This window comes from Tetrao urogallus (genome assembly GCF_951394365.1).
Source record: "Tetrao urogallus genome assembly, chromosome: 2".
NCBI classification, from domain to species: domain Eukaryota; kingdom Metazoa; phylum Chordata; class Aves; order Galliformes; family Phasianidae; genus Tetrao; species Tetrao urogallus.
The window spans coordinates 66,150,485-66,168,867 of NC_136814.1; the positions used below are offsets into that span (position 1 = coordinate 66,150,485).

The following is an 18,383-nucleotide window of genomic DNA, read 5'->3' on the forward strand; positions in this document are numbered from 1 at the left end:
CATGTCAGTTCTCAGAAAATATTTAAAATCTGTTCTATAAAAATTAGCAAAATGCATCCCTACAAGGGAATCCAGAATCTTCAGCTAATATAAGCAGGGCAAAGCTTTGTTAATTTCCAGGCAGCTATGTCAGCTTACACAAAGTGATAAGCTGATGAAGTGTTAATGGAAAACTTTTTGAACATTGTTCCTGTACACCAGCAACACTAAAAATGCAATATATTTAGAAAACCAAATATACTGTTCAGTGAAAAAAAAAAAAATCTCCAAATCATAATATATTTAGATGATGTATGTTTGAATGTAGTTCACATCTGGGAGAAAAAAAAAAAAAAAAAAAAAAAAAGGAAAAGATGTAACAAAGAAAAAAAAAGTTTTTGGCCAGAGGAGACTGAAATGCTTTATATGAAATACCTGTTAATCTTGTCTTCCAGTCTATACTCCTTGGCTTTGATGCAACTATGCCATGCTTTTTCATCTGGTTACTAAAAGAAACAACATACATGTACACAGAAAGTACATCAGAATACAATGCCTACTTCACATGCAATACAAGATCTGTGTATTGATAACTGGAAAATATACATTATCTTTACTAATGTGTTAATTACCTGCTCATTAAAAATGACACATAAAAACAACATTCTCCTGCATGTATTACAGAAAGCTCTTTTAGAATTACTGACTGCTTTACACCACAAGAGGTCACCCTTAAGGAATACAAACTAACACATTTCCACTTGTTACAGTAACACCAAAAGCTAACCAAACTAAACTCAGAGATTCGATTTTTCATCATCAGTATCATTAACTGAATATGAGCTCAACTAATTTTAAACTGCAGGTTTGTTCATTCACAAGGACAATTGCTTCTTCTGATAGAATTAACACTTCTAAGAAATTCGATTAGAAGAATTTTCAAAGAAACAAACTCCTTGATAGACCTTAATGTAAATTCAGCCTGTGAGCTGTTTCTAACAGTAGAACGGTCACTGGTTTTGTTAGTAAAAGAAACATGCTTTGTTGTATCTCTTTTTTGGTTTGTTTGTTAGTAATACCATGATTCTATCTAGTTGATTCTATCATTAGTCTTTGGCCAAAAGAAACTACTACATACATCTTTGATAAATGTATTGTCTGTTTGCCTGAGCACCCAAGTAATACTGATCTACATATATTATTAAATTTATTATTAATTTACTATTAAAATAGAAATCTTTCCTCCCTTAAGTTATATAGATGAAGACCTTTGTCTTCAGCACATGTTTAATTTAACACTCCTTATTCCATTTATAGTCCATGTACCAACACAACCTGATCCCCTAAATTTCCTTCTAAGGCTAATAGAAGCATGTTAGTAACGTTATTATTATTTTTTTTTTTTTAACCCATTAACTTAGTTGCTATAAAGCTTAAAGCTAAACTGTTTTTTAAGTGGTTTGCTGGATTGCGGCCTAAATCCTGTCTGCCAGTCCAGACAGAGCTGTAAGTCATCCTATCAACAGATGGAGACAGAATAAAACACAAAGCTCGTGTAAGATCACTTCCCTATCAAAGAGACTGGAAAGCTGACTGCTATCAGTCAAAATTTCCCAAGCAATCATTACAGAGGAACATTCACTTCATTATGGCTAACAGTCATGCTTTCCTTTAGAGCATGAGTATTAAAGTTCTCTAAAATCCAAATGCTTATACAAACTATCCTGAAATTCCTTCATCTCATGTATGGCAGTCCATAGTCAGCTGAGGAAGCAACACTTGAAAGATGGGGAAAAAAAAAAAGACAAGCACTTGCACACCTAAAACAGACCAATATGTGTAGATACATAGTTTAAGAAACAGTTCTATAGGACATGTTAAATACAATTTAGTGTATTAATACAAATCAACACTTGGTTCCATTTACGTGAGTTGTCCTACAAACCATTCTGAGGTTTTGCTTTCCCTGAAATGAAGACTATAACCTCAGCAAAGGACACCAAGTAAGTATGATAATAATAACTACTTCATTCATCTAGTACAGATATACTCAGAAATCAGAATACCAACAATGATATGCAGGCACGGTGACATTACCTGCCTATATCAATACAGATGTCTGAGTTTGCTTTGCTCAGAAAAAAAAAAAAAAAAAATTTAAACTTTATCCCATCCGTGTCTCTTCCCCTAAAACATTAATCCATAGGAAGAATCCAAGAAACTTTAACAGAAATAATCCTACAAGTTTTGTAGGACATAAAACGAGCCGAATAGAAGAGACACTGAAAGAAAGGATGTGATAACCTGAACAATTACCAGATACAGAGTATACATATGGGCAATGCCAGGAAAGACTATATCAATCAAAGTTTGAACTTTGGAGGGCGAAAAAAAATGAGGAAAAAAAGTTTGGTTGGAACCTGTGCTTCCTTACACAATAGTATCAATAGGTTTACAGACATAGCATGCATAAAAAGGAGATTGCTGCACTGCTGGTATTCACAGAATCACCAAGATTGGAAAAGACCTCAAAGATCAAGTCCAACCATCCACCTACCACCTATATTTCCACACAAAACCATGTCCCTTAGAACTATGTCTGAATGTTTCTTGAACATCTCCAGGGACAGTGACTTCACCACCTCCCAGGGCAGCCTGTCTATACTCTTGAGAAATGTCCTCATAAATTAATTAGCTTACCAGGAACTCTCATTATTTGCAGAAAGAGAATACCCTGAATATATACATAAATGCTATACATTAAAACTAGTGGGCCTGTTTATCTTCAGGGAGTATGTACAATTCATGAGTTTCGTGAGAGTACAAAATCTCTTTTATGTATCTTTACCATGCTGTCAACTCCATTTTAGTCAGAGACTTTTGCTTCTTTGTTATCTTTCTACTTTCATGTAAGATTGAAACTTAAGTAGCAAGATCTTGTTAAGAACTTTGCAGTTAAAATGTAATCAACCTACTCTTAAGAAACAAGTTACCTAATATTGAAGGGAACTGGCTTGTCAAGAGAGTGGTTGCCTTGGAAACAAAGTCAATTGGCAGAAATCTGATCAGCTGAGAAGGGACTCATCAAGGAAATCAACTGACAGACTCTGATGATTTACAGAAGAGAAATAACTTGACAACTGGTTCATCTCTATCCCTCTCATACAAGGGAGATGATAGCATTCCCTACAAGGGACATTGCTTTCTTGAATGTACTCAGACTATGATGACTTCCAAAAAGAACATGAGCGAGAACTGCAGTAGTATTTTTCCTCTGTAGAACAATGTATATTGAATTGAAAGCAGCATTCATTCAGAAACCACCTTTATACATTTGCTTGCTCTAACTATGATGATTGTTTTCCATTTTTAATCAAGGAAATTAAGATGAATTATCAACTTACGTGATCTGGAAGATAACTAGATTCCACAGAGCACCCTTTAACTTTGCATTTATAAGCATCTTTTGTTGTAAATTCTATGTGACTGCATAAGAATAACTCTTAAGAGGCAGGAGGTGTGTGAAGATTTCAAAAGAACCGAACTGCTTTCCACTGACAAAAACTGAAGAAATTAACATGCAAGGAGTTTCTGGAGACTAACAAACAAAACAACATTTTCCCTCCCTCAGCTCCATACAAAACATTCAAAATATTAGTAAATCTCAAACATCAGCAACATTTAGTCCAGAAAAGGCAACTTAGAAGACAGCTTGGAAAGACAAACACTACACTGTCTGCTCAAGGTGCCATCTGCAGAATATACAGTAACACTAAAATTTACATGCATTTTACACACACCTTATAAAAATATGAAACAAAACATTGTCTAGTTTGTCCAAAAGCTCATCTTCAACTACTTTTTATAGTATACAAAAAGACATCATAAAACTTGTAAGTATGGACACTCACAGATAGACCTCTTTAGAAGTTCTTTCCTGATAATAAGCCCTAGTCTATGTTGCTGCCACATGAAAGATCTCTTATCACCCACATACTTTCATTGGCCTCAATGCTAACTTACAGTAACCAAAACCTTGTCTTCAAATATCTAGAAGAAAATCAAACTTTTCTTAAGCTCTGAAAGTAGAATAGGCAATGAAATAAGATGCAGACTGTTTATACATAAGTAAAAGCACTAAACAAACATACGTTGCATGCACTGGGAAGTCAGACTTGATACAGCTACATCCAAAATCAAGGATTCTTGGTTCTCAGTAATAAAAACAGATTCAGAACAATGCTAAGCAGATCCTGGCAGCCTATTCAGGCAAGCCAGAGGTATCAAAAGGGTTACAAAGCACAAAGGGAATCCTGCCAGAGTAGATCACAGCTGTCTCCCCCAATAATGGGAAATCCTGAAACAATTATGCCATTTTAGAAAGACTGTTTGACATGTTACTGGCCTATCTGTTCAGGGAGAGATTACATGTACACTATAATTTAGGTTTATTTTTAATGCTAGCAGTATACAGGACAACATACTTTCTACTGACAAAGATCATTTAAGTACTTAAGCAAGTCTACATTTCCCTTTCAACTAAAGATTCCAAATTTCTGTATGGGCTATAAATGGAAAAACTGTAAGAATATGCTGTGAAAGTAATACAAAACCAGTAAGTTATTAATAAGAACATCCATGGGTAAGTAAACTAGTTTTCTTCTTTTGAGCGCCTGTCATTCTGTGTGTGATTTCACAGGCATAAAAAATACGATCTGGAATAGCGTCTCAGTCTTTGAGTCTTCATTCAGCCGGACAACATTACACTGTGAAGCTTCAGAAAGATCACACTGCCTATTAAAATATGAACAGAACAACAGAACTTCTTGACAGCCATGCAGAACTCATCTACAGGCATGCAGTTACTTGCACTGCGATTGAAAAGACTTAGCTAAAATCAGGAGGGTGGAGGGGAGAAGGAAGAGCTCTTATCATACAAATCAACAATAAATTTCCCTGGTCGAAAAGCATTTTTCCTAGTACAAATCAACAGCAGCCATAAAGTCTTTTCGAAAATGTTTGTGTCGACTACATAGGAAGAAATAATGCTACATCTAACGTCTAACACTTGCTAAGTAGATCTAATTGTGGAAAATATGGCCTATGGAAACACCTCACAGACAAATAGCTTTGGTAAACTCAACTCTCTGAAAAATAAACTTTTTGACACTCTCCTATAGAAAAATACAAAGCCAGGAAAAAAAAGTAGTCTTGTCCTTAAAGGAAAACAAAAGGACCTGCTGTAAGAACCTGAAACTCTTCTGCTCCCCTATCCAATGATAAAGGCATACATTCTTGCACAGGCTAAGAATAAAGGCTCTCCTATGTTCACAGCAGACCGAAGTACTTTTGCACAATCAGAAATGACAGACAGGGAGCTTGGTGCATACAAGTGCTTTGAAAAGAAATCTTGAATCAAGGGAAGGGTTCTGTGTCTCCAAACTTAAAGATACACGAGGTCCTAAAAACCAACAGGATAGATTATGTTAGCACCAAATGTAAACCACATCTTGCCACATCTTACCTTTAATAATTTACTGAGTAAGAGAAACTGGAATTATTCAGGAAACACACACATGCTTCCCTTACTAGACAATAGGAAACTCCCTCCAAAAACTTCTTTGTTGATGTGTATAACAAGCAGAATATCAGGATACTCAGGTTCTAAAAAAAATACTTCAATGTCACTATAGACCTACCATAGACGATTCACCAATTTTAAACACCTGATATTCCCCACAATTTATTTAAACACCCCACCCCCACAAACTGTACAAACCTCCAAGAAAAACACTGCTGAAAAATGAATTCTTTATGTTATCCATGCACAGCATTTGTAGATACGAAACATAGCACTGGTATTTTTTATCAGTATTAGAAATAAACAATGCATATATCTGACATAATTTCCTGCTTAGCCGGGATACACTGACAGAAAAACTGAATGCTTCTATCAGATAAGGAGCTTAAGCCTTCAAAACACAAAAATGTTCCCCCTTTATCCTAGAGGAAGGGTAACTTTTTTAAGGCTTCTGGATGTCAGGAAAAATTAAAGGGCTACAGCTGTACAAAACACTAAATCAACAGTAGCAAATTTGACTCAGAAGAGATGCTACAAATTTTACTGAGTAAACATTAAGAAAACAAGCAACTCAGAAGCATTTGTGTGTGCTATATGTTTATTTCACACAAGGCTCAGTCACACTGGCTATGAACAATACAGCCCATCTGTGCTAGAATATTCATTAAATCAAAAAGTTATCTCAAGGCAGAAAACAGTCCACTAAACAGTCCAACACTGCTCTTAGAGCTGTTGATGTTTATAGGGAAACTAAGTACTAAGTCCTGCATGTTTTCTGCAAGATTCAATAAAGATGCACCACTTAAAGTTATACTGAACATCTAACTTCCACTGGGGTAATTATAGTTTGCAAGCCAAGATCGTTATCCTTGCTTCTTTTAGATATACAATTAGAAAAGCTATCCATTATAAAAACAACAACAAAAAAAAAACATCAAAAAATACCAACCAGATACTTCTAATGTGAGTGCTTCATGAAGACAATGGTAACTTAGAGGTTAAGATGCAGCTTTCCCATTGCAACGGAAATTATGGCTGTTAAAATTTCACATTTTGAGTTTGAAGCAAAACCACTCAAATCACTCGGATAGAAAAGCAGTAGTCAGGTGGACTAGACCAGAAAATTATAGAAGGGGACCAATGTGGGCACTCAGTATTCCAGCAATAGAGCACCGATTAACATCCATAGTTCAACTCAAATTCCACACCAGCTGAAAAACAATCAGAATTTGACACCCTGGGGAAAAAATAAATAAATTAATTAAAACAAAAACAAAAACACACTAAAGGAAAACAAACAACAACAAAACAAGACAACACAGCACCACACACCAAGGCTCTCAATTTTGCTTGATCAAGACTCAAACACACACTCTACTTGAAGCCTTCTAATAAAAACAGGTGTACGCCACAGTGAAATCAATCATCGAAACATTGTGAATATTACAGATAAAAAATGGACCAGAAATTCAGCCTGTCTCTCCAGCCATCTAGCCTGCTGTAATTCTTGTCTTAACACAAAGATGGCCTTACAATGTTTTAAAAAAGCATTCAAGAAAAAAGAATAATAATAAAACAACCTGAAAGGTAAGACCAGTTACATAGGTACTTAAGAAACTATTCAGATGATACATGTAAAAAAAACTGCATGTTATTATGCAAATATTGTTCACTAAAAAATCCAATTGATATTTTGAAACTAAGCAACTAATAGGAATTGTTTTTATCTTTTGGCAGAATCAGAAAAAAAAAATATTTTGCTTTACTGTTCATTCTGATAGCAAAAATTCCCACGTGCCAACTAATATTTGCATTTCCTATTAATCTATTTATTATCACTTAATTATACTATCCAGATATACCCATATACCATATACCCATATACCCATAACATAGTACCTAAAAGACTTTATACAAAGTGCTACTTCATTGAGCTACTTATGAGAACGTATTTCTATTTAGCTCAACTACTAAACTTTCTATGATGTCACCTCAGGAGACAAACACTGTAGACAGAAACACAATATGCCTCGAAGAAAAAAAGAATAACAGCCCAATTTTTAAAGACTACTTTTCTTTTAGTAAACATAAAGGAGACAATGTACTACTTGCAGACAGCTAAAATAAGCATAATTCAGAGTATTAAACCAATTAGATAAATCTCCAATCAGTCCTGTTTCTTGGTTACGATTTTCAAGTGCATATATGCATATAAATAATTGAATAAGTGTACTTGATGATACAAATGTCATGAAATTATTTTACCACCAGAAAAGACAAAAGAAGAAAAGGAGTGAAAACTGTAACTGAGATTCTGATACCATTGATAATAGTACAAAGGTAACATAATTTGCAAGAGTGTGTCGACAAATAGGCCAACTATATTCTGAGTCATCCTAAAGATGAACAAATAACAATTCCTCTATAAAAACAATCATGAGCACAGTCCATTACTTACGACAGCTCCAGCAATAAAAAGAATACAGCATTCTGTTTATACAGACTATTAAAGAACCTTGTGTACGTGTTAAATAGTATGGTTTACAAGAACAAAAGAAGACGATTAAAACACTTTCTCCTCAACTTTCTTATTCTTCACAGTCTTTGCATTTTATACCTAATATAAAAAATACCCTTAACAGTACCTATTTGTGGAAGAGTATCTTTAGGCAAGCAGACAACTGATAGATGAATTACAATCTTAAAAAAAAAAAACCAACACCTAAAATAAAAGCCTAAATATATTTCAGTCCAAAAAGCATGGCATCTTCATCTATCTTACCTGAATCTTGCTTAAGCATTCTTATTCTAAAGAAAACGTCAATCTAAATTCATTACTGTTAAAACCTTACCTAGACTATGAATTGCCCTTCCTTCTTGACTCCTTCCATGGCACACCCTTCCACTCTGGCAACTCAATTTCAATAAGTAATAAGGGCTCTCAAGACCTAGGTTTCCCAAATGTGGAGACTAATAACCTTACTCTGAATTTAAGGGCTAGAGTGGAAAGACTCCTTCTGCACTAGGCAGTAAAAACAAGCCTCAGCTCCACTTGTTCATGAGTCAATATCACAGGTAACTGCTGCTTCATGCTCTTTTCTTCAGCAGTCTATACAATTTCTACTCTGAAAAAAAGAGCTTTTCATTTTCAATTTTCTCTCAACATCTTCTAAAGCTATATAAAAACAGACACCTTCTTGAAGGAGGAAGCATTACACTTTCTTTGTCAAACACTTGAGAAATTCCTGTGAAAATTTTTGCACCACTTTATTATTTCCTTCTTAAATGGTCTTAACAGCCAATGGAACTGAAGCACAACTAGAAAAAGACTGTCTAGGAGTAGAGTGGTTTCCTGTTTCCATGTCTTCATAAGAACACAAAAAGTTGAGGGCAGACATAATGAGAAAAGACAAATCCTAAAGGAAGTCTAGATAATCTGCAGCAATATCAGCTAAACTATACCACAATCTGATATTCATACAATGCCGTTAATTCAAAAAATTCAAACAGAGCAAAACAGATTTCTTTCCTGAAAGAAGTATCCATTCTATCTCCTCCTTAGAATTCCTCTTCCTTGAGGACAAAAGGAAAGAATATTTTAAAGCCAGTTCAAGTTATCAGATAGAAATTACTTCCAAAATTCATTTGTCTACAAGTTTGTTTGTTTGTTTTTCTACTAAAGCTTACAAGAACTCTAAAAAGCACAAAAAAGAGAAACTAATCATGTAGAAGAAGTTGTTGAACACTTTAGGACTGTGTCAAACACATACTCACTAAGGACAGTGATGCTGATAGAAAATAAAGCATACTACATCTTCCTTACAGTGCCATCTAATCCTTTTGTAGATGTTTATAGAAATCTTTAATTAATAGAAGCACAGATCAGGCCACTTGGAACTGTTTGCCACCAAGCTCTTCCTTGCTGAAGGCATCTGTGTTTCTAAGGAGCCCTGAAATGTCATCTAAGCTTTCAGAATATTGAGAAATTGGAGGAGGATGAAAAAAATATTCGTCTTTTCTCAGGATGGAAACAGTTGGTCAGCAAATCTGCCATTCCCAGTGACACTTGCATTGAAATATTTGAATGCAGAAAGCATTTTATAAGTTTCATCTCTGTAGCAATCACAATAGATGGCAAGACACAATGCCTGGACAAAGATATAAACAAAACTCAGCTTCCTTATGATTGTCAGAAGTTCCTTCTTACTTTCCAGAGGCAACACATCAAAACACTCAGATCTGCTTAAATTAATATACCTTTTCTATTATAACTAGATGGTTATTAAAAAAAAACATTATTGTAAATTAAATGGCAAATAACTGTTCCCTAAGAAGTCTTGGGGTTTCTCATTTGTCATTGTTGTTTGTTTAAAGCCCCTTTATAAAGTGACTTCATCAGCGCTGCTGCTTCTTTCCACCAGCCCTTGGGACAAAAGAATTTGAGATGGAAAGTGAACAATCCTCTTGCTTGAACAAAGCACTTCCTGCTTGTTCCCTTTGAAATAAATGTAATAGCACTAATAAAAGGGATCTGCCATACTATTTATGCATGCTTTACAGTTTCATTATTAACAGAAAAACAACTATTAGAAAAAATATTTTGGTACATATATAGCAGAAGCAGGCAAAGCCTAATGAGGAGTCTCAGACACCTTTTCCTGTATTTCCTCATGCTTAATTCCTGCAAGGGTTTGTAAATCACTAGGATATAGAATTGTGGCTTACACAACTGCTTAAAAGGAAGGATGACATTAAAGTCATCCATATTGAAGTTTTCACATTTCTGTAAGTTCAGTCTGCTCCTGAATATAACGTGCAATATATCATTTAACTTCGTACAAGATGATTTAAGTATGTATGACACAGAAATAGCTGTAATTTAATCACAGCTATCATCTCGTAGATATAATGTTCTATTGAGAAAGAACACCAAAACTCTATTGCAATGATCCCTCTATGGTAATGGAACCTTGTCGATACAATTTGTATCCAGAAGAAACTCCAGGAAATATACTGAAGGACAGATTTGCAATAGCTTTCAACTGCTCTGTCAGATGAAGAATGATATCTCTGAACTGAGAAAAGGATATAGATCAAAGTCTGCCTGGCTCATGTAGTATCCTGTGAGAACTGAACTAATGCGTTTATTGGTGTAAGTCTTAGTAATGACTTCAAATGTATAAGAGCAGCTAAGATTACCTAGAGCCAATCCATCATACAACAGCGTGAACTGCTTGGGCTGATATAGTTGGGAAAACAGCCTGAGGGATATCTGTACTTTACTAAAGGAAAAGCACCTGGTATTATTTTCACACACACTGTAGTATTGCAGGTATTCTGGTATTCAAAACCATATGGGTTCCTAAATATTCTTAGTGACCTCCAGCACAGGGGTATAAGCTGCACAGGCAGATCTCTTAGGCTGCATTGGCAAAAATTATCTTCTCAAGTACAGATAGCATGCACACCCAAAACACAGACCCTGTGTTCAACACAGAAAAGATAGAAGAATGTTACAATATCCTTCTGTTTTGAAGAAAACAGATTTGGAAAAATCTTAGAACAGGATTCGAAAACATTTTTCTGTATTTGATATCTATGTAGTTAAAGTAATGTTTTAGATTCAACTACCTTTAGTATTATTCTCCCTAGTTTGAACACAATACATGACAAGCTAGAAGCATTAGAAGTCCACTTGTTATGGTTAGAATCATTAGCGTCCTAACTATAATTATGTGAGAAAATTACATAATAAGTCATAAGGAAATTAAGCAAGCGGAGCTTATGAAAAATGAACACTGATAACCTATCCTTCAAATGCGCATAAGGATATTTGAAGAACTGAAAACAGCATTTTCCTCTTTCTATTTTTTTCTGCGTTCTCAAAATTCTCTTACACTGAGAATCTGAACTGAAAGTGGCCATAAGACTGGATGTTGCAATAAGCAAACTTGTCAGCAACAGGCCTTTTTTGCCAACTCACAAAAATACTTCAAAACAGAAGTCAATAATTCTCTTAAACTATTTTCAAAGTAAAAATCACAACGTTCTGTGCTTCGAGTTACTGGAAAACAGTGATTATGACACACAATGCCCTACAAAATGGGTAACTGTGAAAAGCACAAATAGCAAAAAATCCAAACCAAAAACGTGTGGAGCTCTCAAGCTTATAAAGACAAGCACATACCTTATGAACAGATAGAAGAAATGCACAATGAGCTCTAAGTTACCTATTTAAGCAGACATTCAAGATTTAAAATTAAGACTCAGAAGAAAGGTCATTTTCTCCAGTTTGTAAAAGTAGCAAATGACCTTTTCTTATTAGAGATGCTTGGACACCATTAAGTAACTATCTGTTTCAACTGCTGTACCAAATTACTTCATGCCACAGTTTTACTAAGTAAAAGTCAAATTACAGTAACTTATGTAGTGTGATAATTCATACAGTCTTTAGCTAGAAAGTCCTTCGGGTCACTGATCTTAATGAGAGCAAATGATTTCACATCAAAGCTTTCTTTGAGTTTACATTTATTCACTCATGGTTTTTCCATCTCTGAGCTTTGATCCTTCTCCCTTCCCTTACAATCATGAAACTTCTTGTTTGCTCCTTCTTTTAGAATCTTTTTTTTTTAATTTTGCTTTCAATTTAATATAAAAGAAGAGCATTATGATAGCTCTGTTACATATCAGTTCCTAAAACACCTTCAGCAGACAACATGTTCTAAAGTATTTGATATCATCATCAAGTAAATTAATGAAAGGCTTTTTCTTTTAGAACTTTAAGAAAATTCTCCTTAATATAGAAGATGCATTAGAATATCCAGAAAAATAATTTCTTCATAAGCCTAATAATGAGCTAGAAAGAAGATATTTACTGGTAAACATTTATTTGAAACAGTGAACAATTGTTTATGGGATGTGTTATGGGACGTGTTACAAAGTTTAAGTGTTATTTATTCTTTACTTTAGAGATTGTTAGATCTGTCAATATTATTCACAGCTGTCTGCCCAGCTACTATTGCAGCAATCGATACATCTACTGATCACAAAGTGCAACGTTCCACCCTGCGCAAGAGCTCAGATCTGAATTAAAGAAAGAAAAAAAAGAGACGTCTGAATTGCAGAATGGATATAATCTAGGTTCAATAAAATCAGACTAAATGCACATAAATCTCATTAATCTGTTACAGCTGCTTGATCACAGAAAAAAAAAAAAAAGATTTAAAAAAAAATTCAAAGCTCACAAAATATAAAAATCTGCCTGCATTTCCAATGAGTCTAAGCTTATTTTTTATGTATGAACATATATCCTCGAAGCCAGAACTGAAATCTTACCTCTACTCATCAACAGAGATGAGGCAAGAACATGTAGTATCTTAAAACAACAGGCTTGAACTAGGAAAAAAATAATTGAATTTAAACTCGAATATTTTAAATGCAATTACTAAAAGAGTTAGTTTTGAGGTGATGATGATGATGATGAAAAAAAAAATAAAGTTTTTGTACATAAAGCTACTTGCTATCTACAATTTTTGGACAAATCAGTCTTTTGACTATAAAAACTTAAGAATATTTTGTCTAGTGATGTGAACAAAGTTTTGTCTTAATGTTTTAGTGCTACCTTAAAATTCCATCAATTGTAAACATTTTGATACTCACACAATAGAGTGACTAGAAAGAAAGGTTGTGTGGAAATAGCACGTTACCATACTCAAACAATACTGACCTTTCACCTTTTAGCTGAAATAAAAGTTTTCCTGCTGTGCCTTTTAGAACATCTTCCCTTTCCGGTTTACCACTATGCTCATTACAAATTAATTGCCTGCTTTTGTCATTAAATAGTGTGTATGCCCTTTGCTCTGCTAAGCAGTTATCATTAGTTCCGTGAAGACTACTCATCATAGCTGGTTCTTCACAATCAAGCTTCTCTTCATCTGAAACAGACAAAGAAAATATATTTTGTAGGATTGTTCTTACACAATAAATACACAGGAGGGAGCTCAAAATGAACTACTTGTTTCTCATGTTATAGTATCAAAATTTTCTCACATCACTTTGAAAAGTGAGAGCACTTGAGACTATTTTCAGCAAAGCATTCAAAGTATTTTAATGAACATCACTCCTTTAAGGTTTAACTTTATTTTTACTTTATGTTTTCAATCTTTCAACTTTTTTTATTTCCCCTTTACAGACAGGAGGATTGTACCTCATAAAAGAAGTGATTATTTTTCAGGATCTAAATACTATGAAGGCAAGTAAAAGGTAACTGGCAATCCTGTACCTCAGTATCTACCCATTATGAAAAGAAACGGAAGAAATCAAATGCTACATAAACATTTACAGGACACCAGAATGACCAAAGGAGGCAATAAGAGATATAGCTACATTAGGTTCTCAACTTCTTCATCAATATATCAGGGCTAATAGACCTTGTAAAAGAGGTACACAGTAACACAGTAAAATTTAATACTTTTTGCATAAGACTTATTTTGCAGTAAGATTTTAAAAGTGATATTCAATTTATCATATAAAGTAACAATCCCAGGCAATGGAAGAATTATCATTTTTGTAAACGAGTCTTCATTAAAGACAGAGCTCTAGCACATTCCATAATGAGTTTGTGTGCAGGAAATCAAGATCACAAAAGTAATTTTCTTGCAGACAGAAAATGACTTAAGCAACATGTTTAGTGACCTTTATTAAGTCTCCACTAATGAAACTTAACACTAAATATGATGTAGCTGGAGACCTGTCAAGACTTATTACCCTTATTTACTCTTCCTTTTACGCTCAAGAATCCATCAAAGAATCTCCTTAGAAGACGCCATCTCGTTATCTCTTTAAATATTTCAGCATTTACTCATCATTTAACCCACTGAAGAAAACTTTCAGGAAAAAGCCTCAATTACTTAAAAACCTATAGGAAAAAAAGAGACGTCTGAGAGTCTTCCAACTTATTTTCAGAAATGAAATCCAGTACCATTTTTGGAAATCATTTTCAGGACTGGCTTTAAGCCATTCAGTATTTTTAAAAATTTACTCTGAAAGGAATGGACGGTTCTTTAATATGATAATTAATACGATATCAAAACACATCACACAGTTGTATTTGTAGGAAGTAAGATTCTTACGGTGATCCAGTGGAGCCATTTTAGCAGGAAAGGCATCTCCCTGAGAAGTTCTTCTGAATAACTGTGCCCTAGCGTTGCTGATTTTCCTGATCTCTGCAGCATCCACAGCAGGCTTTGGAAGGGAAACAGAAGAATCTTCATCCTTAGATGAAATTACTAGTATTGGCTTCTGTCATAAAGATAAAAGAAATTTTTGATAAAAACACTATTTCATTTTTTTTTGTTTAAGCAAAACATAAAAAAAAATTCATGAAAAGAGGTATATTCAGAATAGAATAGTAAGAGTTACACTGGTTTACTCAAGAAGAAAACTCATCTAAAATCTAAAGATAACATTGCACTGAAAAAGCTGGAGCACTTCTACTAATATCACCCCAGAAAGCCATTTAAAAGCAAACACTTGGGGATGCAAAAAAAAAAAACAGAAACTAACCAGCTAACCTAAGCTGTTCAGTAGAGTAACTAAAACTTGAAATTCTTTCCCTCAGAAATACTCATTTAACATTATCTGCAGTGTGCAATTCTAGAGACAAATCCCTTCTTTATGATTTATTTTTGAGAGCTAAAGTAGCATTTCCAAAACACTTCAAACATGTTCCTATCCCATATACCACTTCCTATCACACTGTGACAAGTCATATAGATCCAGAAACATGCAAGTTCTCATTTTATTCAGGTCAGTATCTTGCATCTTAGAGTATATGACGACCACTCTAAACATCTAGAATTTTCTTCATGCTTTACATAAATATATTACCATTCAATACTTGGGTTTTCTTTTTTTTTTTTTTTTCCGTTCAGTAAAGAAGCCATTTGAAAGTTTTCAGTTTAACCCTCAGGAGCTTAAGTGAAGAGAGCCCAAGAGGTGAGACCCCACAGCCACCGCAACTACAACAAGCTCTGTATTTACAGTGTATGAAGAAGACAGCTTAACTACTGATAAGATCAATGCAAAAAGCCTTCCTTTTTTCCACCCACTCGCACACAAACTAAACAAAAATTTAATACCAGTGTTTAAATCCGAATTTAAATACACTTCTTCTACAAGCAGGTATGGTATTTTAAATCTTATTGATGTAAACACTGTATTTATCAAAATTACTAAGATGACATTTCTTGGAAATTGTTGAGGATTTTTTTCCTACTTTCCCATGAAACATCACATTTAGAATACCACCTAAGAAATGATATATACAGCAAGCATACTTCATTGTTTTAGCACGCTTTCTTCTTCTGGACATGGAACAAACAATTGTGACAATACTATATTTCTTTTGAATCTTACCAAGCAGGAGACTCCACTACCTCTCTGGGCAATCTCTGCCAGCGCTCTGTCACCTGCCCAGCACAGAAATGCTTTCTGATGTTCAGAGGAATCCTTCTATGTTTCAGTTTGTACCCACTGCCTCTTGTCCTGGCACCAGTGCTACTGAACATGGCTGAGAAAAGCCTGGCTCTGTCCACTTTGCACCCTACCCTTCAGGTATTTATACACATTGATGGAAGCCAGCTGAGCCTTCTCTACAGTGAACTGTTTCATCACTCTCAGCCTTTTCTTATAGGAGAGGTGTTTCAGTCCCTTCATTATATCTGTGGGTTTAACTGGACCAACTCTTCAGAGGCTCTGTACCACTGTTTTACTGAGGAGCCTAGAACTGGACCAAGCACTCCAGGTGCAGTCTTGCTAGCGCTGAACAGAGGGGAAGGACCACCTCCCTCAATCTGCCAGCAACATCCTTCTTAAAGCAGACCAGAATGCAGAAAGCAAGGGCACACTGTTGACTCATATTGATGCTTGTGACCTTCTGTATTTCAGTAATCTTAAATGAGAAAGCTGACTACAGTTTCCATCTTCTAATTCTTGTTAATGTCACTTATAATTTTGATGCAATACAGTAATATTGGTGTAGTTGACATTATTTCCAGCTTCATTTTTAAAAAAATGACAAAGCTGACTTTCTAAGTCTCAGACTAATATTCTGACACTTTTTTTCTCTCCAATCTATTTCAACAATATCAAACTCCAGAATTACATTGCACTGCATAAATTCTTACATATTTTATGTCAGCATTGCATAGAGTTACATCCAGAGTACTCACGTAATCCAATGGGCTGAGACGAACACCAGAAGCAGGTCTTGATTCAGCCAAATCAAAACTGGAAGTATGAAGACTAGGATAAAGAAATTAATCATAAATTAATAAAGCAGATACATGCTTGCCACAGTACAGTTTATTTCATACATATCTGTAACAGTTCTCCAATATATGCCTAACTTCATGCAAAAACACAACTGTGGTTAGCACCCAAGCTATCTGACATAAGCTGCAGAACACTGCAGGGCAGAAAACTCAGGTTTGTACAGGCATGAGCACACTCCTTGCTGTAGCACATACAGAACAAGCATGGATGCCAGCCTGAGCTATCTTATTACTTGATCATCAATGAACAGCCAAGTCATTCTCAGGTTCTTATGTAAGGGTACACTATGTAACATGAAACATAAGATTAGAGTGCCTGAACACGGTATGGCCACTGACTGACTTGTATCACAATTCAGACATGGTTTAGCATCATTTCTGGCATGCCTCACACATAACATTACAAATAGAGCTGATATATCCTCCATACAGCTATTAAATAATTGTCATACAAGGAGAGTTAAAAAATGAGTGAGGAGACAGATTTAAAGAAAAAAAGAGAGAGAAAGAAGGGGAGAAAAATATTAAAGATCATATCCAAAGCCCAGTGTACAAGAGTTTTTTCTTTTGTAAAAAAGACAGAGACCTATTGCATTCTGTGAATCATGTTAGGTACTAAAGTCATACATAGATGTGAAAGAAATACTTCAGTACTAAAAATTCTGTTTAAAGGTAAGCATTTTTTAATTTCAAGAACTATAATTTTGTATTTAAGAGATCTGAGAAAGTGCTGAAACACAAAGAGTTTATGATGAAATAAACATGCTTTCTCAGTTTCTAGAGAAAAATGTAAAGATTATTCAATTTTTAAAATATTGTCTTAAAAAGAAAGGTGTGTTACAGACCATATTTTTTACACTATTCTCTGCATACAAAACTATTCTAACAACTGCTCCTGGTAGCTCTAATCCACAGGAACTTCTGGGGCATGCAGATTAACACCAACAGTAAGCATCATTAGAAAAAGGCAAAGGATGCGATTAGAAATACAGATTAACACAGGAGAAAAATCACCAGAAACATAATTACAGATTCAAATCATGCTGCTAAAGGATGTTTGAAAAATCTTAAAGGCACAGTACCTAAAAACTGAAGGAGGTCTATTTTGAGGAGCCCGTGAAGATCCAGATCCAAAAAGTTTCCTTTGATCGTCTGCAGGTGTAAATGGCCTCTGAGTTCTTAGTGTTCGTAGAACACTTCTGGCTTCATTTATAATCTCAGAAGTGGTCTTCTGTTTTGACGCTGGAAGTCTGTAGAACGGCTCTGGCTTTTCCATGTTCTCATTCTTTGAAGCTCGCCTTACTCTGTAAAGTAATGTACAGGAAGAAAACAAAACAACATGTAAAGGCAGAGAATGCAATGGAACTTTTAAGTTACAAAATATTAATATATTAATATTTCTTCTACCTTAAGGTATTACCAAAAAAAAAAAAAAAAAAAAAAAAAAGTATCAGAGAATAAAAAGTGGTGAAAAATAAGGGAAAATAAGC

The 18,383-nt window shown here is 34.7% G+C and overlaps 1 protein-coding gene across 1 annotated transcript in view; it reads right to left on the bottom strand.

Annotated features, from left to right (window-relative positions):
- Positions 1-18,181, bottom strand: part of ARMC2 (armadillo repeat containing 2) — a gene marked incomplete at its 3' end in the record, with an annotated part of 58,448 nt that extends 40,267 nt beyond the window's left edge. The window contains exons 1-5 of the mRNA XM_079550813.1: positions 17,976-18,181; positions 16,792-16,864; positions 14,692-14,860; positions 13,287-13,494; positions 415-485 (exon numbers count right to left, since the gene is read on the bottom strand). Of these exons, the coding sequence (XP_079406939.1) occupies positions 415-485; positions 13,287-13,494; positions 14,692-14,860; positions 16,792-16,864; positions 17,976-18,169 (715 nt within the window). The 5' untranslated portion in view covers positions 18,170-18,181. The remainder of the gene's footprint in view (positions 1-414; positions 486-13,286; positions 13,495-14,691; positions 14,861-16,791; positions 16,865-17,975) is intronic.
- Between the last annotated feature and the right edge of the window lie 202 nt (positions 18,182-18,383).